The sequence below is a fragment of the Ovis canadensis genome, chromosome 15 (assembly GCF_042477335.2).
Source record: "Ovis canadensis isolate MfBH-ARS-UI-01 breed Bighorn chromosome 15, ARS-UI_OviCan_v2, whole genome shotgun sequence".
Classification (NCBI taxonomy): Eukaryota; Metazoa; Chordata; class Mammalia; order Artiodactyla; family Bovidae; genus Ovis; species Ovis canadensis.
In genome coordinates, this window is record NC_091259.1 from 16692179 (window position 1) to 16707013 (window position 14835).

Genomic DNA, 14835 nt, shown 5'->3' on the forward strand with positions numbered 1-14835 from the left:
CCAGCCAGGACCCAGTCTTTGAGGATATTCAGAAAAGGGGAATAGACTATTTCTTTTAGACCTTGCCGTTTTGAAGCTTCTAAATACTTTAGAAAGTAAAAAAAAAAAAAAAATTCTATTATCTTTTTTTCTTAATGTACTAAAGTGATTAATCCTAGATGATCTTAAAGCTAAATATTTTTCCTTCTTCTCAATATAATAACTTCCTCTATTCTTCTGTTCTATAGTTTATTATCCCTGTCTACAAACTGAGACTAATTTATAATGGCTTAAAGCAATATGAGTGTACATGGAGCAGCAAGTCAATTTTGTACTTCTCAAGGGCAAGAACAATATATGTACAAAGAGAGATAGAGCAGGTGTTATTAATTGCAAACCTATGAAAAGGATTAAAGGTATTTATTGATACAATGACTGGACATGAAACTAACGTGGATATCTGAGAGAGAAAAATAAGAATTCACATAATTGTACCAAGACCATTTATTGATTGATATTTTAAAATAAAGAAAGCACCTGCTTCTATGAAGTGAAAATTCATTTTAGACATATTTTTGTGTCTGATCACTCAAAATAAATGTTTACAGAAAATCCTTAGAAAGTATATTTTTGTCGAAGTATTTGTTGTTTTCAAATGTAACATTTTAATGTCATATTTTTCTGGTTTCATTTTATGACATTCATAGCATAAAATTTGTTCACAGTCTTGAAGAAATGATCAACTCAAGGTAAATGGAAATCACAAATTTGAGGGAAATGAGTTTAACATGATCGATAAATTTTGTATATAACATAACCATTGCTAATTAAAATTAATTTACTTAATGAAATGTGAATAATACAGTTGGTAATTATTTCTTATTTATGCAGTCTCTCTCATTATTTAAAAATAAATCAGGAAGAAAAGAATAAGTTAGAAGAAAATGTTTACTTTTGTTTACATTGAAAAATGCAATAAAGTTCATTCTTACTATTCTCTTAATGTAAATTTATCAAATTCTAGAGTGAGAGTGGGTCTTAGAAATTATCTGGCCCAACTGCCTCACTTCAGTTCTCTATGTGATCAATGCCCAGGCAGGTCAAGTGACTGGATCTGTGTTACATAGCTGATTAAGGATTGAGCTGGAACTTGATCCAGAAAATTCCTGACTTTGGGTCTAGGACTTTCCCCACTGTATCTCATTACCTTTAAAATAAAATTCAATCCAAACTGAGTTTTTTATGTTTGGGCTCACCAGAGCTGTGGCTTTTCAGTGCTTCCTACAGTGTTTAGAGCAGGATAAACTGGTATTAATAAGCATGTGGCAGCATTTTAAATTGGATTTGTAGGCGTAAATTGTATTTGGATCCATCTCTTCTGCCGATATTGAAGGGATATTGCAGCCGGAGTCTCTCTGCCACTCTAGTCCCATCATCTTTCTCTCCGCTTGTGTCACTCTTTTGTGTCTTAAACAAGCCAGAGTGGGGAAAAGATTTTTTTCCAGTTCTCTGTTGAGTTAAGACACTGTGATGGTACTATAGGATTTGGTTGAAAAGATTTCTTACTCCATTTAGTAGATATATAATAGAAGATATTACAGGAAAAGATTTGGCAGTTGAGAAATGAGCATGTCTGTGAATGTTTATCTAAGGCTACAGCATTTCTGACTTTGGGTTGCAAGTTTAAATTCTGTAGTTTGTGAGAGATTAAAGAATCTCCAAGCATTACTATTTCTTCAAGTACAAGTATGCTTATTTCACTTATTCATTGCATCATAATTACTAAGAATGCTTTAAATAATACTAGTCAGCTGATGTAGCTACATAACATTTGAGAAGTAAGGTGTAAATATGGACAGTACTAATCAAAAGAATACAAGTTGGAAAGAAACCAAATTTGCATAATGAAGTATTTCCAATTTCTTACTGGGAAGTTTTAAATAAGTATTACTTTCAGTTTCACATAACAGAGAATAATGAAATGAAGTAATTTGAACTTTTTCCTAAACATTTCATCAATAAGAAAATTTTTACATTTGATTCTAAATTTCTAAAAGTATTATTATTCAAAGAACAAAATTGTATTAACTTACGGCCCTGATGCTTTCAAAATGTCCACCTTCCTTTTCGAAATCGATAGGCTGTCCTTTTAGTGTCCAGTAGAAAGTGACATCCAAACTAGGATCGTGAATTGCTTTGCAATTAAGGACAATGCTTTCTCCCACTGTTAACTCTGTTTTTTTAGGAGTAAGCTCTATTCTTGTAGGTTCTATAAAAATAAAAATACACTAATTAGCATAGCACATAGTTTTCCCCTGCATTCTGTATTTTAAATAATAGAGAAAAATTAAACAAGGAATCTAAGTAATATAGTTGCTCCAGGTATGTATCTTTTAATATACTATTATTAATTGAAATATCTTTTATTGTATTTAGAGTATTTTGCTAGGTATTTATTTGTAGGGAACTGATGATTTAAAAGTCACTATTAAAAAAAAAACTGTTGAGCTATATACTTAAAAAAAAAAGTCACTATTCCTATTAACAAGTCAGCTTGGATGAAAAAGAGGGAAAACTATACAACTACAAACAGCATTTGGCATCCTGGAAGGATAGAAGTATTAGAAAAAAGACTGTAGCTTCTCTGTCCACCTTCAAGGATCATCAAGTACGGAAAGGATTTTTACACTAAAAAACGAAAACAAAAAAAAAAAAACGCCTCACATCAAAGGAAGAATAATTCAAGCAAGTTGACTTCTTTAAGGGGTATAGGAAGAACCTCCCTTCAAATTACTATCTTAACAAAGACGAAACTATACTACTACTGCTACTGCACCACCTTGTATTTGCTTTATAGTTTACAAAACCTTCTTGGAAGTAGAGGACAGAAGAGGCACCTCTGGCTGATTATAAACTATCACCTCCGATAGCTGCTTTGACTGAGATCTAAACAAAGGCAAAATGGTGAGTAGAATTTTTTTTAAAAAACTTTAGTTTTTAAAAGATAGATATATTTTTACTGGATGTAGAGCAACTTTAAGCCAATAAATGCTAAATACCAAATGTACATCTAAGGGATATTTAAGCTAATGATCAAATACATGCAATATTATTTATATATATATATATATATATATATTTGAATAAGTAGGGGGATGATGCGGACAGGATTTTGATTTTTTTCTTTTTTCCTAATTAGATTCCTGATTGTACATGACTCAAGAAGCCTGGCACAAATGACTAAAAATTAGCCTAATTTTCCTTTTCCAGCTCTATTATTTGCAATAGCATAGTCTGATGAAGCACCATTGTTAACCATTGATAAGTTCCTTCTAAGCAGTCTTTGAGAGGAAAGAGTGACTCCAGAAAAGGAATGTCACTGTAAATATTAACATTCTGGAACTCAGATATTTTGTGTGGCATTCTAAATTCTGGCTTCATCAGAGAAGACAGATAATCACAGCATACTGCAGTTTAAACTTTGTGACAACTGGAATGTTCTGAGTAACTAAACATTCCAGTTAACTCATGATTAACAGAAAGCATTGTTGCTATTATTAAATGAAAAAGTCTGTGAATTCTGCCTTGCCTCACTATGGAAAAGATTATTTAACACACACTAAGAATGAGACTCAAACTCAAAGACTGAGTTATGTTCCAGTAATGCATGCTTCAAGTGAAGACATTTTAAAAATTATATTCCTTTCTTCCGTGGATGTTTGCCTCTTTTCTAAAATATCAGAGTGTTGGCTATTTTAATTGCATTTCTATTTCTAAAGAAAGAGAAAAATTAACATTTTATATTTTTGTGGCCAAAGTATGATTCACTGTATACTACATGCACAAATGGAAAAAACCGAGTGATATACTTTGTTGTGAAAAGCATTCCTTTGCCAAATGAAGAGAGTGTTTAAGACAGGAGATTTTCTTATAACTTGACAAGAAGTCTCAAAAGAAGGTTCTAGATTTGAAATCTAGTTCACTTTAGAACTAGAAAACTAACAGAAACATTTAAGCAGTAACATTTATAATACTAAAAAAATGACAGTGTATAAAAATTCCACTGATGTCGACATCAAAGAGTAGCTCTGGTGTTGCTTCATCTGATGCATATTCCAACACCACATGTTCATATATCTTTCTGCTTCTCTGTTTTGCCCCAAATTCCCAGTTGAAGTGGTAACAAAGCAGGATTACTGATTGATGCTAAAATTAATCTTGGTTGAGGAAAATATTTTTATTCTGTTGGCATACTTTAAATTCTTGAGATACCAAGTAAAACTTCAGAAAGCTTTCTTTACTCTCCCATGTATTTTGTTCAAAGTGAAATACTTAAATTTCTACCAATAATATGTTCCTTTCTTCACAGTCCCTTAAATAATGGAAAGGGACACTTTGACTGTGTTTGTCCTTTATGTGCAATTATATTTCATCAACAGAAGCATGCACACATATACCAGCAAACACACATATATGCATGTTACATTTATTCGCTTTCGGATAAGGCCATGAAACTACGCTTATAGAAAATTCACCACATTTTCTTACCTTTTACAGATACTGTAGCTGTGATTTCAGCAGAGCCAAAGACATTTTCCCCTCGGCAAACGTACTTTCCCTCATCTGATTTAGAAGCATTTAGGATCCGGAGACTCCCGTCTGGAAGAATAGCTATTCTGAAAATCATTAAAAAGAGGGTTTTTTTTTTTTCCCCACTTTACTGAAAATCATCTAAGTGGTAAGAAACTCCGATGAAGTCTGAAACCACTTCCAAGGTAATAATAAATAAGATAAAGATCATTGTGAAAACATGCAGCGAGAGTAGAAATATTTTACCCTTCAAAAAATTATATAGTAAACCCACATAATACCTTCTTATAGTCAAAAGGGTTACAGGTTTTCTTTGGACACACTTATGACATTCATTTTAAAACTTGGGGAAAAAAAGGTGACCCTGAATTTGGTTATTAAAACATACTATAATAACACCCAGTGATATTTTAATATTAAGCTTGAGGTATTTCACCTCAAACCAAGAATGACCTCAAAAATCAAATATAAAAAGAAATAGCATAAAACATAGAGGAGGACAAGCACAGAACATAAAATTAATTGTATACAGCCTTGAGATGATTTATGGTGGTTTCTCTGCAGTGCAACCTGTGTAGCAAGGGCGTGACAATGAAACCTGAATCCTGGAACCTGGACTGCTCACACTGCACTTTTCAAACAGAAAAACGTGATATCTAAGTTTGCATTTGGGCTCTTTTGAGACCTTTATTATAAATGGACCTTGAGTCTTATATGAAGGTGAGAAATTAGAGCATTATTAAAAATTTTAGAAGTTTAGTGAAAATGAGATTGACATTCAGGATTACCGTATTCTCCTGTGTATTCATCATTCCAGAAATATACAGATTTCAGACTTAATTAGAATTTTTGTCCTTTTCTCCCTTGTATGCTCCTGAAATATAATCTGTTATTTCACCAGTGCATCAGCCTACTGAAGCAACCTCAGGCATAGCAGAGATGGCTGTTGTGATTTACTTGATATGCCACTAGAATTTAGACTGCCTTCTTTTAGGAAAGGAGTCTGTGCTACTTTTGCTAGAAAACCGAAGTGCTTACCGAACTTAAAATTCTAAAATTGGATTCTCCTGGTTCTGAAAAGAATTGTTTATTCCATGGCATCATGAAAACATTAAACTATTTAAGGTATAAGAATAATGGCTAATTCTGTTTAGTCAACATCCTATATGTTATTTTTAAATTAGCATTCAATTTTGCCAATCAATCCAGAACTGATGGCTAAGGACAGTATTGAAATTTTAACAATTGGATTAGATACTAGGCTGCTGAATATTGATTATTAATTTTACTGACATTGTCATCCATAAAGAAACCAGTTTAAAAACATTATACTCCTTTCAATATGGATCAAATTTGATTTACAATGTGTTGATAAGGGAGACAAATTTAGAAGCAAGCCAAACCTAGGAATAGAAGACTTGACTGTAATTTATATCTAGGAGGGATATTAATGAGACATTTGGAAAAAACAGTGGTCTCTAAAGATATACCATCTATTTAGGATGGTCAATGAAAAATTCTGTTTATTGTTCAGGACTGTTTCTATAAAGATAGAATATAAGGTATTTATTCCATTTTAGTAACAGAAATATACATGTTACAAAAAGATGTATTTGAAAGCAAAAATTATACTCTTTAAAAACAAACAAGTCTTCTCTTCTACTAATGACATACTTTATTTAAATACAGCTAAATTACTACAGTTTGTGAGATTGTTAATATCTTAAATATGTCTGGATTTTACTTACTGGTATAAATTCTAATCTAGCAGGGGAGAAGTTTGGCTTAAAAATTCACCACCTTTAAGAGATAAATGTATCTTAGATACTGGCAGTATTTCAACTCTTGATTTAAGATAAGTCCTTTCTCACTGACAGAAGGCAATATATTACAAAGATAGTTTATGAACACTCCTGTACTTTAGGCCACTGATCCATTTGGAGGATGAAGAATTTTGAACATCATGATGTTTTTAATCTGTCAATTGGCAGTGTCATTTAACCAAAAGCCTGTCTACTGGTTAAAGTTGCAAATCCTTACCAGATAAACTTTTTTTTTAGAAAAGAGAAAAAAATAGAATAGACAATGAATGCAATTAACCTTATAATGTCTGGCTATTGCAAACATAAATACTTAGATAATTGAATATTTAATTAATATTTCTTTACAATTTCCTGCTGCTTTATCTTCTTCCCTGTGCTATTACCATGTGATTCTTACATTTGGAATCTTCAGATCTGGAGACCAATTCCACTGAGACCTCCTTCAACTAGCAGTGGGATGCTAAGTGAGTGGTAAGGTGAAGATCTATTGTAGAAATTTTAGTAATGCATGCCAGCATTCTAGCTTGGTTCTTAGAATCAAGGCACCCTATTCTGGTCTCTAAACCTCTCCCCAAGTTTCTGCCTGGACCTGGAAATGTCTTGCTTCTCATCTTGCACTTAATTATTGGATCTCTGTTTTGGTAACTCATCTAGTACAACAATCTACCTAGGACACCATGGTGTTTACCCCTATCTTGCAGGGATTTATTGCTAAATTACTTATGCCAGTTCTGATCTCCAAATTTCAGGATCATTTTCTGGACTCTCCATTTCCATGTTTGACTTACTTGTCAGTTAACACAGCCTAGTCTAGACCCTTCCAAGTGCTTGTCTGGGAGTATAACCTATATGTGCTTAGTCACTCAGTTGTGTATTACTCTTTGTGATCCCATGGATGGTAGCCCACAAGGCTTATTCTCCAGACAAGAATACTGGAGTGGGTTGCCATTTTCTTCTCCAGACAATCTTCCCAACCCAGGTATTGCACTTGTCTCTCTCGCATCTCCTGCATTGGCAGACAGATTGTTTACTGCTGAGGCACCAGGAAAGCCCTGTGTCATATCAGAGTGGATATAGCATTAGGAATCATTAATCACAAATTAAGACTATGTGCTGTAAAGTCAGAGAGGGTTACATTCAAATCACTGCCACTGACCAGTACATATGTGATCTTATGTGCATGCACTCACCTACAGCCAGACATCCTGGAATGTGAAGTCAAGTGGGCCTTAGGAAGAATCACTATGAACAAAGCTAGTTGAGGTGATGGAATTCCAGTTGAGCTATTTCAAATCCTAAAAGATGACGCTTTGACAGTGCTGCACTCAATATGCCAGCAAATTTGGAAAACTCAGCAGTGGCCATAGGATCGGAAAATGTCAGTTTTCATTCCAATCCCAAAGAAAGGCAATGCCAAAGAATGCTCAGACTACCACACAATTACACTCATCTCACATGTTAGTAAAGTAATATTCAAAATTCTCCAAGCCAGGCTTCAGCAATACGTGAACCATGAACTTCCAGATGTTCTAGCTGGTTTTAGAAAAGGCAGAGGAACCAGAGATCAAATTGCCAACATCTGCTGGATCACTGAAAAAGCAAGAGAGTTCCAGAAAAACATCAATTTCTGCTTTATTGACTATGCCAAAGCCTTTGACTGTGTGGATCACAATAAACTGTGGAAAATTCTGAAGGAGGTGGGAATACCAGATCACCTAACCTGCCTTTTCAGAAACCTGTATGCAGGTCAGGAAGCAACAGTTAGAACTGGACAAGGAACAACAGACTGGTTCAAAATAGGAAAAGGAGTACGACAAGGCTGTATATTGTCACTCTGCTTATTTAACTTCTATGCAGAGTATATCATGAGAAACGCTGGGCTGGAGGAAACACAAGCTGGAATCAAGATTCCTGGGAGAAATATCAATAACCTCAGATATGCAGATGACACCACCCTTATGGCAGAAAGTGAAGAAGAACTAAAGTGGAAAATTTGGCTTAAAGCTCAACATTCAGAAAACTAAGATCATGGCATCTGGTCCCATCACTTCATGGGAAATAGATGGGGAAATAGTGGAAACAGTGGCTCACTTTATTTTTTGGGGCTCCAAAATCACTGCAGATGATGATTGCAGCTATGAAATTAAAAGACACTTACTACTTGGAAGGAAAGGTATGACCAACCTAGACAGCATATTGAAAAGCAGAGACATTACTTTGTCAGCAAAGGTCTGTCTAGTAAAAGCTATGGTTTTTCCAGTAGTCATGTATGGATGAGAGATTTGGACTATAAAGAAACCTGAGTGCAGGATTTGATGCTTTTGAACTGTGTGTTGGAGAAGACTCTTGAGAGTCCCTTGGAATGCAAGGAGATCCACCCAGTCAATCCTAAAGGAGATCAGCCCTGGGTGTTCATTGGAAGGACTGATGTTGAAACTGAAACTTGAATATTTTGGCCACTTGATGCGAAGTGTTGACTCATTTGAAAAGACCCTAATGCTGGGAAATATTGAAGGCAGGAGGAGAAGGGGACAACAGAGGATGAGATGGTTGGATGGCATCATCAACTCAATGGACATGGGTTTGGGTGGACTCCTGCAATTTGCGATGGACAGGGAGGCCTGGCATGCTGCAGTTCATGGGGTCGCAAGGAGTCGGACACGACTGAGTTACTGAGCTGAAATGAACTGAAGTGGTGTCTGACTCTTTGCTATTCTATGGACCATAGTCCACCAGGCTCCTCTGTCCATGGGATTCTCCAGGCAAGAATACTGGAGTGGGTTGCCATCCCCTCCTCCAGGAGATCTTCCTGACCCAGGGATCAAACCCTCATCTCTTATATCTCCTGCATTAGAAGGTGGCTTCTTTACCACTACTGCCACCCAGGAATCCCTATGTGTGATCTTAAAACTATTCAATCTTTGTTCTTATATGTATTACTGCCATAATTATATCTAATTAGTTCTTTAAAAGTATTAACCTCATATTATATGTAAACCGTTGTGTTTTTGTGCTGTGTGTAGGCAGTAATTGAACATTTACTCAAAAATTTAAGTCAAATATATGACAAATTTTGAAAGAGAAAAAGTGGTGCCAGGGAGAATTTCTACTACTAAAGCCTTAATTATTTTGGGTGTTTGATGAATCTTTTCTGAGGGAAGTATGACACTGAAACCTGAGGAGTGAGAGAGAGTAAACTAGGAGAAGATTGGGAAAGCACAGGGAATGATGCTGCAAGGCCTCCAGATAGGAAAGCCCGCACGACCTCAAAGAGCCAAACGACCAGCTCTGATGGCAGATATAAAGGGGGAAGTGAGGCTGGCTCAGTGGTAAAGAATCTGCCTGCCAAGCAGGAGATATGGGTTCCACCCCTGGATCTGTAAGATCCCTGGAAAGGAAAATGGCGACTCACTCCCATAGTCTTGCCTGGGAAATCCCATGGACGGAGGAGCCTGGTGGGTTACAGTCCATGAGGTCACAAAAGTGTCTGAAGTGACAGCAGCTAAACAACAACAATATAGTAAGGAATATAGTAAGTTCACATGTTAAAAGCATATAACTGAAAAGTTCTTACATACAGATGCAGTCATGAAACTATTAATACAATTGAAATAATCAACATATATGTCACCTGTACTTTCTCCACTCAGCCCTTTCTCATCCCACCCCTATCATGGGTCAACTACTGATCTGCTTTTTATCACTGGAGTAGATTTGCACTTTTCCAAAGTGAAAGTGAAAGTGAAAGTGAAGGCACTCAGTCGTGTCCCACTCTTTGCAACTCTGTGGACTGTAGCCCACCAGGCTCCTCTGTCCATGGGATTCTCTATGCAAGAATACTGGAATGGGTTGCCATTTCCTTCTCCAGGGGATCTTCCCAACCCAGGGATCTAACCCAGGTCTCCTGCATTCCAGGCAGATGCTTTAACCTCTGAGCCACCAAGGAAGCCCACTTTTCCAAAGTTTTATGTAAATAGAATCTTATCAGCATGTACTCCTTTTTGTTCTTTATTTCACTCAGCATAATTAAGATTAAATTGAGTATCATAATCCATTCCTTTTCATGGCTGAGTAGTATTCCATTGTGTATAGATGGCACAACTTTCCTATCTTTTACCTTTTGGTGGATGCTTATGTTATTTTCAGCTTGTGAGTATTACAAATAAAGCTACTATGAGTATTTGCATATATGTATTTTATTAATATTTATTTCACTTGGATAAATACTTAGAACTGGATGACTAGATCATCTGGCTTATGTTTCTGTTTATATGTGGAATTTAAGAAAAAAATACAAACGAACTTATCTACAGAACAGAAATTGAGTCACAGATGTAGAAAACAGCCTTATAGTTACCAGTGGGTAAGAGGAGGGAAGGATAAATGGAAAGATTGGGACTAGCTATGGGGTATGAACATAACTACATATTTATTTAGCACAGTGCGAGTGGCTCAGGTGTGTCTGATTCTTTTTGACCCCAAGGACTATAGCCCACCAGATCACCTCTATCCATGGAATTCTCCAGGCACGAATACTGGAGTGAGCAGCCATTCCTTTTCCAGAGTATCTTCCCAACTCAGGGATTGAACTGGAGTCTCTCACATTACAGGCAGATTTTTAAATGCCTGAGCCACCAGGGAAGCCCTTTTACTTTTACTAGTATTATTGGTTGTCCAATAGTTCCATGCCATCATTTGGAAAAGACTTATCTTTCCTCCACAGTCTTTTCATCATTGTCAAAAATCAACTGGCCATGTAAGTGTAGGTCAACAACTTCTTAACTCTCTCTGCTGGTCCATTGATCTACTAGTGTCTTGATTACTGGAGCAGTGTGATCTGTGGTAAGGTCACATGAGATAGTTCCTTCTACTTGCTCTTCTTTTTCAAAACTGTTTTGGGTATTATATATTCTTAGCATTTCCGTATACATATTGTAATTACCTTCTCAGTTTCAAAAAAAACTTACCGAGATTTTTATTTTGAGGAATTTCAGTGAATATACAGCTCAATTTGAGGACAAATTAATGCTAACAATATTGCTTTAGAATCCATGAACATGATATATTTCCTTTTATTCAATTCTTTAAAAAAATCTCTCTAAGTAATATTTTTTAGTTGTAAGTCTACTTGGGCTGCAAGGAGATACAACCAGTCCATTCTGAAGGAGATCAACCCTGGAATTTCTTTGGAAGGAATGATGCTAAACCTGAAACTCCAGTACTTTGGCCACCTCATGCGAAGAGTTGACTCATTGGAAAAGACTCTGATGCTGGGAGGGGCTGGGGACAGGAGGAGAAGGGGCCGACAGAGGATGAGATGGCTGGATGGCATCAGGGACTCGATGGACGTGAGTCCGAGTGAAGTCCAGGAGTTGGTGATGGACAGCAAGGCCTGGAGTGCTGCGATTCATGGGGTTGCAAAGAGTCGGACACGACTGAGCGACTGAACTGAACTGAACTGGTCTTAGATACCTTTTGTCAGATTTATCCTTATACTTTTTGTTGCTAAAGTACTACTTTTTATTTAATTAATTATTGTAATTTCTTATTTAATTACTATTTTAAATAATAATTACATGAGAAATATGTAGTTTTAAGAAGCTGTACAGTGATATCCCTTTATGCTTTTTTTTTTCAGTAACTCTTTATGTTAATATGTTGCCATAAAGTGTAGTATAGCCAAAGATATAGTATAATATTACAATCAGGGTATTGATATTAATATAATCAATTGATCACATTTAGACATTCCTAGTTTTAACTTATTCATTTGTGCATGCTTTAATTTCTGTACAGTGTTTTCATTTTGTATTTGTGTATCCATCAACACATCCAAGACACTGAACAATTCTAACACTATAAAAACTCTTCATTTTCCCTTTTACAGCCTCAGCACCTTCATTCCACACCACCGCCACCATCCCTAGCCCCTGGGTCTAATTGCAGCCAACCACAAATTTGTCCTGCTACTTTTTTTCATTTCAAAAATCATACACAAGTGAAATCTTATAATATTTAACTTTGGGAGGGCTGATTTTTTTCACTCCTTTAGCTTAATTCCTTGGAGAATCATCCAAGCTGTTGTATGTACTAACAGTTTATTTTGCTGCTGCTGCTGCTAAGTCGCTTCAGTCATGTCCAAGTCTGTGCAACCCCATAGACGGCAGCCCATCAGGCTCCCCTGTCCCTGAGATTCTCCAGGCAAGAACACTGGAGTGGGTTGCCATTTCCTTCTCCAATGCATGAAAGTGAAAAGTGAAAGTGAGGTCGCTCAGTTGTCTCCGACTCTTAGCGACCCTATGGACTGCAGCCTTCCAGGCTCCTCCGTCCATGGGATTTTCCAGGCAAGAGTACTGGAGTGGGGTGCCATTGCCTTCTCCACAGTTTATTTTACTGCTGACTAATATTCTATGGTATATATATATATGTATATATTGCAGTTTTTTAAACACTCACTTGTTGAAGGACATCAGGGCTGATTATAATTTTTGATATTACAAAGGAACTTCTATATGCATTTCCATACAGGGTTTGTTTGACTCCATGTTCAAGGAAAGAGGGGTGACTATGAGGATATACCCATAATCCAAGGTAAGGAGCAGTGGCTGAGCTTTGCTAGAGCAGCCATGAAGAGATACCCAACATCCAAGGTAAGAGAAACCCAGGAAAGATGGTAGGTGTTGTGAGAGGGCATCAGAGGCAGACACACTGAAACCTTAATCACAGAAAACTAGCCAATCTGATCACATGGACCACAGCCTGTCTAACTCAATGACACTGAGCCATGCACTGTGGGGCCACCCAAGACGGACAGGTCATGGTGGAGAGGTCTGACAGAATGTGGTCCACTGGAGAAAGGAATGACAAACCACTTCAGTATTTTTGCCTTGAGAACCCCATGAACAGTATGAAAAGGCAAAATGATAGGATACTGAAATAGGAACTCCCCAGGTTGGTAGGTGCACAATATGCTACTGAAGATCAGTGGAGAAATAACTCCAGAAAGAATGAAGGGATGGAGCCAAAGCAAAAACAACACCCAGTTGTGGATGTGACTGGTGATAGAAGCAAGGTCTGATGCTGTAAAGAGCAATATTGCATAGGAACCTGGAATGTCAGGTCCATGAATCAAGGCAAATTGCAAGTGGTCAAACAGGAGATGGCAAGAGTGAACGTCGACATTCTAGGAATCAGTGAACAAAAATGTACTGGAATGGGTGAATTTAACTCAGATGACCACTATATCTACTACTGGGGGCAGGAATCCCTTAGAAGAAATGAAGTAGCCATCATGGTCAACAACAGAGTCTGAAATGCAGTACTTGGACGCAATCTCAAAAATGACAGAATGATCTCTGTTCGTTTCCAAGGAAACCATTCAATATCATGGTAATCCAAGTCTATGCTCCAACCAGTAACACTGAAGAAGCTGAAGTTGAATGGATCTATGAAGACCTACAAGACCTTTTAGAACTAACACCCCCAAAAGATGTCCTTTTCATTATAGGGGACTGGAATGAAAAGTAGGAAGTCAAGAAACACCTGGAGTAACAGGCAAATTTGCCCTTGGAGTACAGAATGAAGCAAGGCAAAGGCTAGTAGAGTTTTGCCAAGAAAATGCATAGCATTTTGGTCATAGCAAACACCCTCTTCCAACAACACAAGAGAAGACTCTACACATGGGCATCACCAGATGGTCAACACTGAAATCAGATTGATTATATTCTTTGCAGCCACAGAAGGAGAAGCTCTGTACAGTCAGTAAAAACAAGACTGGGGGCTGACTGTGGCTCAGATCATGAACTCCTTATTGCCAAATTCAGACTTAAATTGAAGAAAGTAGGGAAAACCACTAGACCACGGAGGTATGACTTAAATCAAATCCCTTATGATTATACAGTGGAAGTGAGAAATAGATTTAAGGGACTAGATGTGATAGACAGAGTGCCTGATGAACTACGGACAGAGGTTCATGATATCGTACAGGAGACAGGAATCAAGATGATCCCCATGGAAAAGAAATGTAAAATAGCAAAATGGCTGTCTGAGGAAGCCTTGCAAATAGCTGCAGAAAGAAGAAAAGCAAAGAGCAAAGGAGAAAAGGAAAGATATGAGCATCCGAATGTAGAGTTCCAAAGAATAGCAAGGAGAGATAAGAAAGCCTTCTTCAGTGATCAATGCAAATAAATAGAGGAAAATGACAGAATGGGAAAGAGGAGAGATCTCTTCAAGACAATTAGAGATACCAAAGGAACATTTCATGCAAAGATGGACTTGATAAAGGACAAAAATGGTATGGACCTAACAGAAGCAGAAGATATTAAGAAGAGGTGGCAAGAATACACGGAAGAACTGTACAAAAAAAGATCTTCACGACCCAGATAATCATGATGGTGTGATCACTCACCTAGATCCAGACATCCTAGAACGTGAAGTCAAATGG

At 36.8% G+C, this 14835-nt stretch overlaps 1 protein-coding gene across 1 annotated transcript in view; it reads right to left on the reverse strand.

Moving 5' to 3' along the window:
* Positions 1-14835, reverse strand: part of CNTN5 (contactin 5) — a 642146-nt gene that overhangs the window by 187097 nt on the left and 440214 nt on the right. Inside the window, exons 11-12 of the mRNA XM_069553671.2 lie at positions 4528-4655; positions 2073-2248 (exon numbers count right to left, since the gene is read on the reverse strand). Of these exons, the coding sequence (XP_069409772.2) occupies positions 2073-2248; positions 4528-4655 (304 nt within the window). The remainder of the gene's footprint in view (positions 1-2072; positions 2249-4527; positions 4656-14835) is intronic.